The sequence below is a fragment of the Mya arenaria genome, chromosome 7 (genome assembly GCF_026914265.1).
Source record: "Mya arenaria isolate MELC-2E11 chromosome 7, ASM2691426v1".
In the NCBI taxonomy this organism is placed as follows: domain Eukaryota; kingdom Metazoa; phylum Mollusca; class Bivalvia; order Myida; family Myidae; genus Mya; species Mya arenaria.
The window spans coordinates 53,793,883-53,809,640 of record NC_069128.1 but is presented as its reverse complement, the minus strand read 5'-3'; the positions used below and the strand labels follow the sequence as shown (position 1 = coordinate 53,809,640).

At 33.5% G+C, this 15,758-nt stretch overlaps 1 protein-coding gene across 2 annotated transcripts; it reads right to left on the bottom strand.

The window, feature by feature from the left end:
* Window positions 1–2,628: 2,628 nt before the first annotated feature.
* On the bottom strand, window positions 2,629–11,320 carry LOC128241495 (uncharacterized). Of its 2 annotated transcripts, XM_052958448.1 has the most exons (4): window positions 8,734–11,320; window positions 6,919–7,011; window positions 2,938–3,036; window positions 2,629–2,738 (listed from the first exon to the last, which is right to left on the bottom strand). In XM_052958448.1, the coding sequence occupies exon 1, from the start codon at window positions 11,214–11,216 to the stop codon at window positions 10,191–10,193; it is 1,026 nt and encodes a 341-aa protein (XP_052814408.1). In that variant the 5' UTR covers window positions 11,217–11,320; the 3' UTR covers window positions 2,629–2,738; window positions 2,938–3,036; window positions 6,919–7,011; window positions 8,734–10,190. The 2 variants fall into 2 exon arrangements, with proteins under 2 accessions (XP_052814408.1, XP_052814407.1); XM_052958447.1 differs by lacking the exons at window positions 2,629–2,738; window positions 2,938–3,036 and having other exon boundaries at window positions 6,006–7,011.
* Window positions 11,321–15,758: the final 4,438 nt, after the last annotated feature.

Here is a 15,758-nt window from a genome sequence, read left to right as displayed (position 1 = left end):
AAATGTAATTGCGTCTTAAATTTGCTATTTGGTAATATATATGTATGTGATTCCTTTAGAATGAATAACTTTGTTTATAAACAATAAGAGGTACCACACAAAGATGAACTTCAACCCTTATTTTTGATAAAACTATTTAGTCACTAAATTGCAAATAATCTAAAATGTTAAAGTACTAAACCCAGGGCCAAAAAATGTATAGGGATGATTAGTTGTATTATTATCATTCCTCAATTATAAGTTAAGATATTTTGATATTTAAAGCAATCGGTTCGAAACGACCTTTAGCTGAATAGCTGTTAATAACGCGAACAACGAATCATAAATGCTTTGTCGAGACAGTTTGCCTAAAACGGAAGAGATCAAAAAGGTTAATTTGCGCGATGGAAGATATTGATCTTATTGGGACCGCAACTATAACTTGGACGATTTAATATTTAAACAAAAACAATTGCCAGCTGAGTGTGAAACGTATATCGCTCAGAACATATGTTACCTTTATGAGGATTGTACAGGTAGGCAAAAAAATATATCCATCATTTTTTTAAAGACTTCATCATTAACATAAAATGAAATTGTAGCATGCATCATATTTCATGATAAACACGTTCTCGGGCGGGAGATAGTTTTTATAGTATAGGTGGCTTCCACTTTGTCAATCAGTTGTTGTCTAGCCCAAAGAGAAACATGTATATGTTGCATTCTTTTCTATCCGTACCTTAATCATATGTTTTTTTTGTGCTTCAATCATTAGTTAAATGAGATATTGCATTAAAATACGACTTTTTCATCACTATTTGTTCTCCCCTTTAAAATGACATCAGTAATGTTCTGACCATAGTTTTATTCGTATCAGTTTATAGCATACACAGTCGAGCCTATTAACTCAAGTTAAGCTTGACATTTTAAAGTGACACTCTTATTCAAAATGCCTTTTAACCATTTGAAGGCGTCTTTAAAAGGAAGTACACGTCAAGCTGGTTTAATTCTGAATGATTTCATCGGTACATCAACCGTAATCGATATATGTACCAATTGAGAATATTTATAGAATTGTAAATCGTGTTCAAAGATCACATTATATTTAGAAATTAGGTATTACGTATCACATTGTTCGAATTAGCAATAACACTATGTGAAGCGCACACTGGAATGTCAGGTATTAAGAAAAACAATTGGTTTGTTGACATTCTAACTTAAATGAAATACATGCGGGTTACAATCATACACGATACCTGGTATTCAAATATCGCGTGACAAGACCTTTGCTAGGATTTGCTAACTGATTTTGTAGATAAACTTAAGTATTATCGTGACAGATTGATGATTTACGCACAAAGGTCGACGATAGTCAGACATGACTTTTAGTGATCGTGCGACTTAATTGAAACGGTGAATTTTAGTAATGCTTGCAAGACTAAATTTAAGCTTAAGCGCTTAAGCTTAAACGGTTGATTATCTATAAAGATCTTACATAGTGAACTCTCACCATGTCCAGGTTGCTATATAAAATGTATGCCACCTTTCAGATTGTTATACGTTGTGTATAAACGACAGGGATGGGAATATATCATACAGTTCATTCATGTTCAACTATTGTCTTGTAAAAAAAACTCAGGCATCGGAGTGATCTTCAACGACTAACGACGGTGCTTAACTCCGAATTTACAAACCTTATAGAGACAATGTTACTGAGGACTGATCAATATCTCTTCCGGATGTGTTAATATTGCCAAGAAATAACTCAACTAAGCTGAACTCAATAGACTTCTGTAGACATTCTCTTAATGCAAATAATAGCTAATGAATGTCATTGTCCTATGTTACATTTCACTGATCTTCCATGGCGGTATTTAACAATCCTTGATTATCACCCCTTGGCTTTTATACAGTGTATATATATACTGTGTTGTTTGTGGACTTTTGTGTTGTTATTTAAGGTTTCTGGTTTTTGATTTGTTGTGTAATAGGTCTTTAGCGTAAACCCTGTTCTTGTTCCTGAAGGTTTTGCATACAATATTGGAATAAATGCAAGGAGTATCAACTATCAATACTCTGCATTTCTTAAAATAGATTCTTAATATTAAATATAGTATATCATAAACTTCATCTGAGCACAATGGCTAAGTTATAAATAATCTTTAAGGATTCTCTTCAGATAAGCGTTTTGAAGAATACATGATTATCTGAACAAATCCAGTACCTGACTTAGTTCAAGGTAAGGCTATTTTCGAATTGTCTGTTTCAGCTTTCCTAACATTAGACAAGTTTGGCATGATTTGTAGTTCTTTAAAACATTTTATTAAATACCGATCTAATATAAATGGTCAAGTATTTCTTACTAACACCTATATGTTCTGACACCGTTGCTTTATAGTCTAAACTAAGTATTTCCGAGCGATTACCGTTAGAGACCACAATTTTATGGTTTCCAGTCCACTTATGTTCAGGGGGCGAACGAATGGATGGCATTTTTCATCAAAATCCCATTCTTTCATATTAACAGGGACATTTTGCCGTTAAAATGGCGCTTTAACCCCTTTCAAACAACATTATGATCACTTTGTTGTTCCTTAATGAGCTGGTTGAAATGCACTGTATCTCATTTGTAACTTTTGTGTTTCTATCATAGTTTAAAATGACAGCAATGAAGATACAGTTTGTTCGATATTTATTATGTCATCTACACATCAAACACATGTCTGTAGCCACTGAAATGGCAGTAACGGTGAAAAGTCCTGCAATTACATAAATAACATTGTCTTACAATACTGGAGACATTTAATAAGTTATCATTATAAGAATGATAATCACTGACATGAACGTTTAAATAGTTATGGAATGAAATATACATTTAAACAATGAGTTCCTGGTGAGTGTCTGTTCTTATTACAGTAGCCTATATTACACAACAAACATCATTGTTTTCATACTTACAAAGTATCTGGTACTTTTGTCCCGTTACACTAAACACTGGCCCTGTAGACTCTGGCTCTCGCTCTCAACCCTGGACTGTAGGACCTTATGAAATATAAGCTGTAACAAACCATTCAGTTGTTAAAGTGACTTATAGAAATGAAATCGCGACGTTCAAACAGCCCGCAAAAATATCAAAGACAAAACCAGATCAGACATCAAAACGAAGACGAAAATACAGAAATAGACAAAACCTACGCCATACTTACATTTATATAATATCTATTACAGATGTTACAGCATTAAATTAATGTGCAATATTTATGTGAAAAGCTACAGAAACATGCTCAGTAGCGAAAAGTTGAAACATAAACCCGGTTCATTGGCACTGGGTTAACGCCAAAGATATAGAACATAAAATCACAAACAAGAAACATGGAAGAACAGCACAAAATTGCACAAGCAGCAGTGCATTGATACTTTATACAAAAAACCTATACTTTTTCCTGGGGGTTTAAACTAGTTTGTGCAACTCTATTTAATATGCCGATACTTTCCGATACAATTCTCTTTAAAATGTCAGTCACTCTAAATACAACTCTAAGTTAAACCCAAAGAAAATCTACCTAAAGGTTACTGTACACTATTGATTTTATCGCCCTGTAACAATTCATCTTCCGTTTGTCTGGTTTCAGGCAGACAGGGGGAAATGGATTTGACTTCGGTATTTACTATAAGGACTGACCTATGAGTGTCAGCTTAGTCAACATCTGAGCTATCGCTGTTTAAATACTTTTTTATCCATCAAGTTAGGTAAATGCATATGAGCGATAAAAGTGATGCATTGCGTGCTCTGATCAGGGTTCTGCCCAACGCAAGGTGTTTCATTGACACGCGGGATAACCATAACCGTATCTCTTGCTTAATCATTGCTTAAAAGAGAATGGTCACGTTTGAATGTACTGAAGGGCTAATACCAGCTGACCCTGACACAGTTTACTCTTCACTAAATATCAGAACATTTCCCTTATATACCTAACCAAAATATTTAAAACACTTACTTAAATTCATCAAGAACTTCCTCTCAACTTCTATAAAAAAAATATTCTTAAAATTCTTTACATGAAATAAATGGAACAAATCCCTAGTAATTCCGTCTTAAAATATTACCAGGGAAAATCATAATTCACTCTAAGTTAACAAGCAATGAATCGAGGCAATATACAATGAAGTCCAGATTTTCAAAATCATATAAAACAGTAACAATTTTTTTTTTTTTATTTACTTATGTGGTTGCTGATTATGATCATCCGATACTTTTTGTAATTATTTATTTTTGTAAAATGTATTTATTGAATGATTTAAAAACTCTGCAATGACTTTTTTGATATTTTTTGTATATTAATGAATCTTTGATAAGAGTGAGGTTGTGCACGTAAACTGGTTTAAACCCCAAGTAAATTTATACCTAAGTTTATTTTACTGACCGTTTCAAGGCGGTACCTAACAATCCTTGATACGCACACGTAGTTTTATATAGTATATTTGCACTGTATTGTTTGTGGAGTTTTGTGTTGTTGTTCCATGTTTTTTTTTGTGTTTGTGTTATATGTCTTTGGCGTTTACCATGTGCCATAAAACGTGGTTAATCATTAAATCTTTGACCACTTAGCTTGTTTCTGTAGCTTTGATATAAATATTGAGTTCATGTAATTGAATCTCAATACGGCGAAACACTATTACGAAAAAATATGTTGGAACTAAAGGGTCGCTACATAAGATAGTGCCAAGACGTCACCTTTTAAATGTTTTGTTTGAATGTCATTATTATATTCAAATGTAATTACGTGAAATCAATGCTATTGTGTAGTATATGTATATGAATTCCTTTTTCCTGAACAATCTGGTGTTTAAACAATAAAAGGTACCACTTAAGCATGGGCTTTAACCCTTTTTTGGTAAATCACTTTATTACAAATGTTCTAGTACAAAAACTTCAACAATGGATACAACATATCAATGTAACCAGATAATGTTTTATTCAATAATGCGAACCTTATCTTTCGTTGATAATATATTTTGTTATTCAAAGCAATCCGACCGTAAAGACCCTGATATTAACTAATTATTAGTGACGTCAACTGCTTTTGAAGCATAACATTTTTGTCTGAAGTGTTTGCCCCTAACGGCAGAGTTTAAAAAGGTTGATTTGTTTGATTGGAGATCAATTTAGTTTTGGGCACAAAATTTCGGCCGGAATAAAGAAAATATGGTTGGATATTCAATTTTTAATCACTTGTGAGGCGAGGGTATAACATATATTATTCAGTACATTTATGATCGGAGTATACTGAACCCTCTCTGAAAGATGCATACACGATACGTATCCGTAGTAGAAATGTTGAGTGCTTCACATTCGTTAAAATAACGGCATTGAACGTTCGCGATTTCCAAAAACCGATAAGCCATGATTCCTTTTATACCCCCCTCCCCCCCAAAAAAAGAAGAAAAAATGAAAACAACAACAAACCAACAAAAATAAACAAACAAAAGAACAACAACAAACAAACATACATCTACATAATTTTAAATCTAAAATGTAGTTGAATATCATTCCGTGACACACTCATTCTGAGATTGGATTGAGTGGTCAATTAATAAAGTTGGCTTCCTCTTAGCCAATACGTTTTGGTCTAGCCCATAGAGAGATATGTTTAAAAGGGACACAAGTAATGGTTTGATCCCGGCTTGATTCGTATCAGCTAAGGTTGTGTACACATTCGAGCTCAAGCACATTAAAATAAACTAAACACAAGCTTTTTTTATCTGATACCGTTTCGGTATTATCCAGAGGCATTTACGTGATTTTCTATTGAAATTATCGTAATGCTGCTTTCGTCGTTTACTTGTATAAGGAATAGTGTTGCAGTAACATTGAGAGATACATAGAAAATTTAAAATAAAATCTTATTATCAATGTGCTGAAGTGATCGCTATTGAAATATAATGTGCTACAAGCAAATGTCCTAATAACCTAAGGCTGCAGCAAAGCCTTTTACAATGTTGGGTGTGTGAAAGGACCAAAAACACACTGTTTCTTTCTTTATTTATACAGTATTAACTATTTTAATTCCAATAACAATTCACAGTTAATTTCCTAAATAGTTAACAGTAAATAATGAATTTATTTTCAGATGTTAACACATTCTAAATATTATAATATTTATGCAAAAAGCTACAGAAACAACCTCAGTAGCAAAAAGTAAAACATAAACCCGGTTTAGTGTCACTGGGCAATAATCCAACAATTTGTCACAAATCCAACTTACAATTGATAGTCCAATGTTACAATAGTACAATGTTATTAACCTTTTGAATTATGTTTTTAACTCCTTTTAATTCACTTTTTAACTTTTTTAAATTCTAACTCCTTTTATTTCACATTTTAACTAGTTTTAGTTCTAACTTTAGTCTGAAGGCCTTTCATACTATTATTTTACCGCCCAAATAAACATGTTGTGCACGAGTATTGTGATTAGCACGAGTTCAGGTGCTATTCGTGCGACACCGCCACACAAAAACACAACACCGTTGAATGCACCGGTACACTCATGGTGAGTAGTTACAAAGTCAACGGTGCAAATGAAAATGTCATATTTAAACAATGCAACTGTAATATTGTAAAACAACTTAAGGTAACACAAATTTATAAATAACATAGGAATTAATCTCAGAAATATTGTATGTTTAACTTACTCATGTTAAAGTAAAAGTCTGATATTTCGCGATGTTCACGACAGTTTGTTTTTCCTCCAGTCCATACTTAATATGAACCAGAGAGTAACTCCAAAGCTTAGACGTTTTTTCCGGTCCAGTATACTCCTAATAAATATCGTGAGCTAACAAAAACACAAGACAACAAAACAAGATCAACAAGAGTTCTGAATATCATAAATGCGTTAAGGGGAGGCTGCATGATTACACCGAAGGTAGTAAACATACCACTTCAGGAGTTGTTTGTGTGTGCAGTAGACGGATAGTACCAAGTATGAGCCGAGTACAAATAGTGAAGTGATCAGTAGCTCGGGCACTTTTCTGAAATATTATTGATAATAATTGCATAAATATGAGGAAGTAAATTAGTAAGGTAAAATGAGTAACATAATGGACTCAGTATTCTTAAAGACTAGCAGCTGGTCGCCTATTTTACTTTTTTAGGCGTTTCAGCCGGAACAGATTGGAAACTTAAATGAAATCTTTACCAAAGCTATCAAAATAGAAGTTTGCTATGCAGAACATTAAATAGACTGTCACAGATTTTAGGTTGACAAAATTAAATTAAATCATAACATGCAAGTGTGTCAAGAATCACAAATAGAGCAACTTTACCATCATCAGATCAGAATTTTAAAAATGAATTGTTACAGCATGTGTAAGCCTGAAGAAGTTTTTTGACACATTCTGAAAATATATTTTAACACAATATCTACTATTTGCACTAGTAACCCCCCTTTTCTATTGTCAAATTAGGCGTCTTGTTGACATTCTACAAACAATTAAGAATTTTCATGTTCAATGTCTTATTCTATGAAATTAAGGAGTCGCTTTAAGTTTGAAAGCAAGGCTTTCTTTTTGTTAAAAATCCGACCACATGTCAAACTTATAATTTGATGCATTGCTTTTTGTGTGTAGATTTTAGATACAAATACATAGTTGGCATCAAAAGAATGGCAAAGCGATCTTGCTCTAAAAGAAACCGTTATTGCTACTTACTGTATGTCTTGAACTCATACAAATACATATTATTATAAATTGTAGTTTTTCAGAAATGGCACAAAATTGCATGCGAACGTTACTTTTCTGAAATAACGTTGTTAAAATAATGTCTAGGCCCTGTGATTGCTGAAGTTTGATTTGAAAATTTGAACGGGCAAATATTTCAAAACAGGTTGAACAAATCGATTTAATTCACTTATAAAGCACAGGAGAGCACAGACACTTGCACATGTTCAGAAAGCAAGCCACTTTCACTGCAACTATTTATTTAATTTGCCGTGTATATGTCTAGATTTACCCCACCGTGGCATCTTCCCGGGGCAAATTTGCCCCTAGTATTGTGGTGATGTAAAATGTAGTACACCTAAATGTATGAAATGGCAGGCTTGATTCAGGGATCATAATAAATATTAAAATGATAAAAAGGTATCAACAACCTCCCATTTGTGTTTGCAAATCCCGGATTTTGCAAACACAAGTACCCTTTTATAACAATGCAAACGAATACAGCCCTATGATTTACTTAGAAGTATTCATGTAGGTATGAGTTTGGTGATTTATGTTTACAAAAATGTTTATGGAAGTTTTTCATATTGACCCGCCAATGGGTATTTTACGGGAGAAAAAACATCGAAACTTCAGTATGCCAATTTATGAAAAAATACACGATAAATGCACTTTAAATAGCAAAATATATACAGCATTTGAACAAATTAATTTTTAGTGAAAGTAATAAAGTTAAAATATTATTTTAATATTTTTTTAATTATACAGATCTAAATAATAACTTGAATGTAACCGTCGTCATCGTCGATATAAAGACGTTTTAAAATCTAGTTATGTTATGGCCCTGTCACCATCAATACTCTTCAAGTTAATTTATTGTGTAAATAATATCTTTGATTTACGGCTTTAAAATTACATTTAGGAACAACCAAGTGTTACACACTTAATCCCTACCTCCTATGTTTCGCCCTGCAAAACCACACCCACTATTGCTTATTCCGTGTTTTCGAGATTATAAGAATATGAAAAACTTACCAACTTCTTTCATGCATTCTTTCAAGTTAGTTGACATTTTGACAGCTAATGATCATCACTTCAATCTGGCTGCAGTAACTAATAAGAAGTTTCCGTAGGAGGAAGAACAGTGGTCCCTATGTGCACCATTAGTACCAACAAAATGATGAATGTCGTGGGCAGGAAGCCAACCTGCCTGAGCTGTTAATAAATGTGTCCGAAAGTGTGTGTGTCAGAAATGTTTCCGGAACAATAATTATATGCCGGATACACACACAAGCCGTTTTGATAACAAGACGTAATAATCCAAACCCTTTTAGCCACTTCCATTTGTTGTTGAATATTCAACAGAAAAACCAAAACATCTCTTCTTTCCTTGACCAGCCAAATGAGATGTTGAAAAATCTCAATCCACTAGCACCGTCCATTTTCAGTTTCAACTTCACTCTCTCGATTCCACTACCTTAGTATCCAACAACGTGTATTTTCTGTCGCTGTTGTCTACTTAAACATTACTGGTGGCACTTCCCAAGTTACAGTACATCAATATGATAAATATTTAATCCTGAAATTCTTTTAAAACGACGTTGTTGTTTTTTTAAATTCATTCGGTATTAAATCGCACTTTTTATTTTTTTATATAACGCGATGTTTATTGAAATGAGGTCAACAGTGATTAAAACAAGGTTTGTTAAATTTGTAATACTTTTGTTGTTACACAATTATTTTTGTGACTAAATGAACTGTTGTTATCAATTAAATATTGTCATGCAATTATGTTCTGAACTACTGACGAGTTCATGTTGCGTATGTTTGCCAAATCACATATACCATCCTTTCATGTATGCATAAATGAATAAATGAGTGAGTGAGTGAGTGAGTGAGTGAGTGAGTGAGTGAGTGAGTGAGTGAGTGAGTGAGTGAATGAATTAATGAATGAAAGAATGAATATAATACGTATTCAATTAATAACCTACGATATATAAATAACTATAAGTCTCAGTACGGCATTCAAGAAAAATATCATTCATGTGTTTGCGTTTCGGATCGGATAATCCAGGGCCTCGGGCACGTTGCGGAGCCGGTCACACAGTAAGCCTCCTGACCGGCTAACCGCGCGTGCCCTCGGGACGTACTTTCCTATGCGGAACGCAAACAGATAATATACTAGTATACTATAACTTTTATTTCATTTCTTACGCAATGCAACTGTTTTCATATAATGTAATGCAAGATACAAAGACAATCCCAATGACCAAAACACGTAAGAAGACGGTAAAGGCACAGAGCTATGATAAACGAGAGAAACATACCGTACAGATATAATCAATAAATGATGTAGAAACCGCCCTAAAACGGTCAGGAAAACAAGAGTAAACTGCGTTTTTACTTGTGTGTGAATACTATTACAAAAATAGATAACGAAATATTAATGATTCTAAGGAACAAACGAATACGCAACACGCAAACACAATGAGCTAAGTTGTTTTCTCTGGGCAGTCAGCCCTTCCGCATATTATACACAATTCACAATCTTTTCTTTCTGACGATTTTGTATTTGACTGATACCTCGATTGCAAACCACTTCGGTTTTCACTTTGAGCCCTTTTTTTCGTAGGGTGCGATTTTTGTTTTGAGAGAGCAACTGGTTTCGCTTGATTAGCTTCTTGTGGCGTTTGTCGATTTAGTTTTGTGGATTTTTCTTCAGTGTTTCGTGTTCGTCTTCTTAATTCTGATGTTTTGATGTGACTAGGATTCGGCTTAGATAAACCATCCTGATTAGAGGTCGGCTCTGGTTTTGAACTTTTGTCGTCAGCTGAATCGTTTCTTTTTGCTTTTGTTGCGTTTCCAGGCTTGGCTTTGGGATAGTTGTTCTCCTGTCTTTCAACGTGGCGTACGACAACATTAGGCTCGAATGTACCGTTTTCATATCGGAACCCAGGTCTTACTTGATAACCGTCATGTTCTATTCCTGCATTCGCATACATACTTCCACTCAGCTCAGCTTTCTGGTTGACATTTATGTTTGCTTCGCCAACCCTTGGCAAATCAAAACCTACACCTATTTCGCATTTCGGTGAATCAAAGTTTGACAATTTTGTTGAAATTTTTGCTTTTCGACCAACCGAAACATCAACAAATTGTTTCGAAAATTTCAAATTGTTATCTATTTCTACACTCGCTTTTATTTGTGCATATCCAACATTCACTGCGAGTCGTGGTCGAACATTAAATTCTTTAGAATCAAGGTCAACTGATATACCAGCTTCGCCTCCATCATAACCAAGTCCAATGTCTGCACTACACCCCCAATTTGATTCGCGCCTTGTCATGAACACACCAGCATGCAATGGTCCTAATCTGAATTCAAGTCCTATCGAATTCGAAGAGAAACGAAGTGGTCCTAGATGATATCCTTTATCAGATTTGCCTAATGCTCCATTTGTGGCTACACACACAACTCTGGCTGTTACATCTAAAACCTTTGAGACGGTATTTCCCATTCTATAGAGATGTATTATAAGTTAAATGGTTAAAATTATAAGTCTATTTCAAAATTTCAAATAATTCTTAAACCAGTGTTATTAGCTTTGACTATTAACGTCACTTAAAGGTATGCCTTTTAATATTCAAATGTTTATTCAATTAAAGTCATAAAATTTCTGTATAACAGCCAAACCACAAATACCTCTGTATTGATTGCAAATATCTAAAGAACGAGTCAATGAATTAAATATGACATGCATGAGCCGCGTCGTGCGGTTTTAGACCTTCGGACCAAGTTTAAAACCGTAACAATTACGTGAAATTACTGGCCTTTGTGTTAGGGTCATGTACTACTAATAAGTTACATAAATATTCTAATAACAATTGACAAATTAACACTGATTTCTAATGATTTATGATTTCCAACATCATAAAGAGGGGGCAGTTCCACATGTGTATTTATATCATCGTTGGAAAAAAACGTTATTGTTTTTTATGTGAAAAAGACAATAAGCTGAACGTTACCACTGTGTTTTAAAAGTCACCAAATCCGGTGTTGAAGAACTATCAAAACGGTAATAAAGTAAACAAAAAGATAGATCAAGTTGATTCAACATGTTCAGCCTGTTTTGGAAATCATGAACAATTCAGCTTCTGAAACTATGGATATGGAAAGAACGTAGCCAATGGTCTGAGATTGTAAAACCGTGCTTTGATTTAGATAACTAGAAAACATATCACGCATGTGCTTACGGTTCGGATTATCATGCTGATTATCAACTGTAAACCAAACCCACATTTGTTATCGAAATATACCAGGAAAAGACTTAATATACATCTGTCAAGCAGTTATAAATACAAGCTAAATGCATACAGCTAAATTAACTTTAAATTATTCCAAAACATTGCCAAATACAAAATAAAACAAATGCAAACATTGGTGCTTGTTTTATTTTTCAGCAAATAAATAACCTAAAAAGACACGAATATACATTAAATGTTATTGATAGCATGGATGATGACATGAACTTTTTCCATAAAAGGAAGGTAAAAGTTTCACCCAACTCACTTGTTCGTGATTCATCTTCGCCAGTATCTTTCATACATTTTATCGTTGAGAATATTTTAGGGTGCAATCCTTCTTACCAATCTATCTCTACTGCAAGATGCTATTACTCTGTCTGCAAAAGTTATATTTGCATTCGTTTCATACTCTGTCTGCAAAAGTTATATTTGCATTCGTTTCCGTCATGCAACTATTTTAATGACTGTAATATATGCATTTATATTAAATTTTCCAGTTATAAGTGTTGCATTGTTAAGAGGAAGACAATATTGGTTGACTTTCAGTCACGTCGTAAAGTCAAAGAATATGACACTCTCCTTCACAGATCAATTGCACAAAGATTCACCTTTACTACTATTGGACATTGCATATATTTTTTTATGTTCCGTCCTGATTATATGTATCTGCTGTTTAACAATATCGATAGCTACCTGTAAGAATCATTCATTTTCTATGGCTTCTAAGCCTCCTATCATGTCTTTCAAACCTAGAGAAATATTCAACATTTTGAGTTTAGGCATAAAATGTTACTTTCTTAAACTAGGGTGTCCAGGAATTATTTTCTTTCCATTTTATCTTGTGTATACAACCATACAATGCCTTGTTAATTTTCCATGTTTTTTCTTCGGCATTAGACTCTTAAAGAACATCTGCTCATTGATATCTATAATTGTAAGAAAAATATGCAAGATGCAAGAGAACGAACGGGGCACTGACACGATCATAGAATTTATTGAAAACTTAATGGCATACGCGATCAACGTAGGAATACTTTTCATTCCTCTTTCGTATTTTTTTTATACATATGTAAAAATTACAACCTATGTACTTATGGGTATACAGATAAACTTTGATATTGCAGGTCAGTATGCAATAACGTTGTTTTTGATAATCATATATGCGTATCACTGTTTTCATAAAGTGAGTGAGAGTGTTACTAAATACCTTTGCGATATTCAAAAGTATGTACATGAGCGGTTGGAAACACAAATTGAGGAATCATTAAACGGTCAACAAGAAAACTTTGGTATAGTCTGGCCTTATTGTCCATATTATGTTACCGTCGAACAAAACGAAAACCTAATGTCAGTTTCATATTGCTGTACTGATTTTCTCAACAAAAATAAATCGATCGGGAATGAACTTATCAGAAACTCTGGTGAGGCAGTAAGTCCCGTATCAAATAACCCCTATGCAGTGCTTAATCAGTATCCACTCATCTATTTTTATGATTCGAATGAAAAGGAATTCATGCTTCCCAGACAATTTTTGTTAGAGTCTTTGGACGTAAACAGCTCCCTTTCACCCGGTCCTTTACACTGGCAATATTTGAAAGCTCTCGGAGAGTTTATCTTATACATACTGTTCTTGTTTTTCACTATTGTCATCGTTTTTGCATTGGGCAAGGCAGATATTGTTTCAGCAGAATTTGACGCCCTTATTGCACTGGCAGGTGGCTTAACACCATTCGTTATTCAGAAGTTTAGTGAGAGAAATCATAAACATAAGGAAGTAAGCAAACATGATAAAATTCATGGAAACTTGAAATTGAAGAGCTAGCAGCCACACCTATGCCATATGCAATACAAGATAGTTTTTTAGAAATTTATGTAAGAAACGATGATCAACCATCAACACGGAATGTCTTCGTCATCTGATATTGCCGAAACTGCGAAATACACACATTTGAACATTGTACGACTGTGTCAGTTAAAACGGTTGATTTATTGTTATTGCTTTCGATCTTGGCAGTTTCAGTTACCTACCTTACTGTTCTATGATATATTTGCGTATAAAGATATGTGTTTATATACTTGTATATATGTCTGTCAAAGAAAGTATATTGTCTTACATAAGTATTCATTTGGATGCAAATATTAGCTAATATATGTCGCTTATTATTTTTAATAATGTTTACTTTATTTATTCCCAGTTTTAGTACAATGGTGCTTTTTATTATGAAAGTCTTTGATCACACTGTTTTAAACCTTTTATTTTATAAGGCAGATTGTGTGTGATGCTCATAGTTTAAAACAATGACTGCATCGTATCTTTGAAATGTTTTTGCATTAGGTGCTCTGAATTGTATTTCTCCGTGTGCCGATAGAGTTGGGATCTCTAATCATTGAAGTACTTGGGATTTACCTCTAAGTGTATCATTTTTTGTTTTATTATTAAGTTTCCTCAAGTTAATGCATACTTTGATAAGATTTATCTTTGACGTTTTCTTATTTAGGATTGTTAGATAAGAGTAATGTTTGTGCACGTAAACTGGTTTAAACTCCCAGTAAATTATCATTTTACTGACCGTTCCAAGGCGGTACCTAACAATCCTTGATAAACAAACCTAGTTGTATATATAATATGTTTGCACTGTGCTGTTTGTGGAGTATTGTACTGTTCTCTCACGTTTCTTGTTTGTGATTTTTTTGTTTTTTTGTTCTATGTCTTTGGAGTTTACCCGGTGCCATTAAACCAGGTTTATGTTTAAACATTTTGCTACTGATCTTGTTTCTGTAGTTTTTCACATAAGTATCGCTTTACATTTGTGTACTTTTATTAAAATGTTTGCCATTTTGAGGTAATAAACAAATTGTAATTACTCAAAAATCGTTTAAAATAATCATTTACACCTTTAAATAGGGAATCTCTGATTATATTCACTGGGATTTCTCACAATTCTGATAAAAAATGCACTTCTTATCATTAATGCAATGTGTATCAAGTTTGGTTCTTAGTTTTCTTCTTTTAATAGTCTTATTGGTTTGCGAATAAAACGGGAACAAATCAATGCGATGTCTTTTCGTCCGTTTTGAATCCTAGTTTATTTCCATTACCACATTACATGGTGTTCACTGACTGTGTCCAAGCGGTTAACCAACAGTTTAGTTTTTTGCCAGTATTCTATAAACAATTGAACAACAAGATGCACGCAACTATAGGGCTTTCCATTGGCACCGTATGGACAATTAATGTCAAAGTCAATGATATTTACTTTAGAAAACCATTTAGTTAGCCATATATATTAATAGCAAATAAATGGGGATATATAATACAGTACATGCACAGCCATTTTAATTGTTTTAATATAACAGGCTTAACACGATGCTGCACTTCAAATGTACACATGTACACATTTTTAGAGACAATTTACTAATTATATGTGGTAACACAGGCTCCTAAGTTATTGCAAAAAAAAAATGTCCTTGGCCCATTATTCCTTTATGTCAAAAATATTTTTCAATTTCTGTTGGAATAATTTTAAAGAATCTGGACATTCAGTGTGTTAGGCTGATAACTTACATTGTCTGATCCCTAACTCGTGAGTGACCTGTTTGAAAATGCTAGACATATTGTTTGACCCTTTGGCGGACTGATTTTGAAAGACAAACAAAATTGAAAATTCTTGGTTTCGAAATTCATAAAGTTTTGATTTGATGTAAATTCGCGATGTAACAAATGACACTTCTAGCGTTTTGTGTACATGACAAAA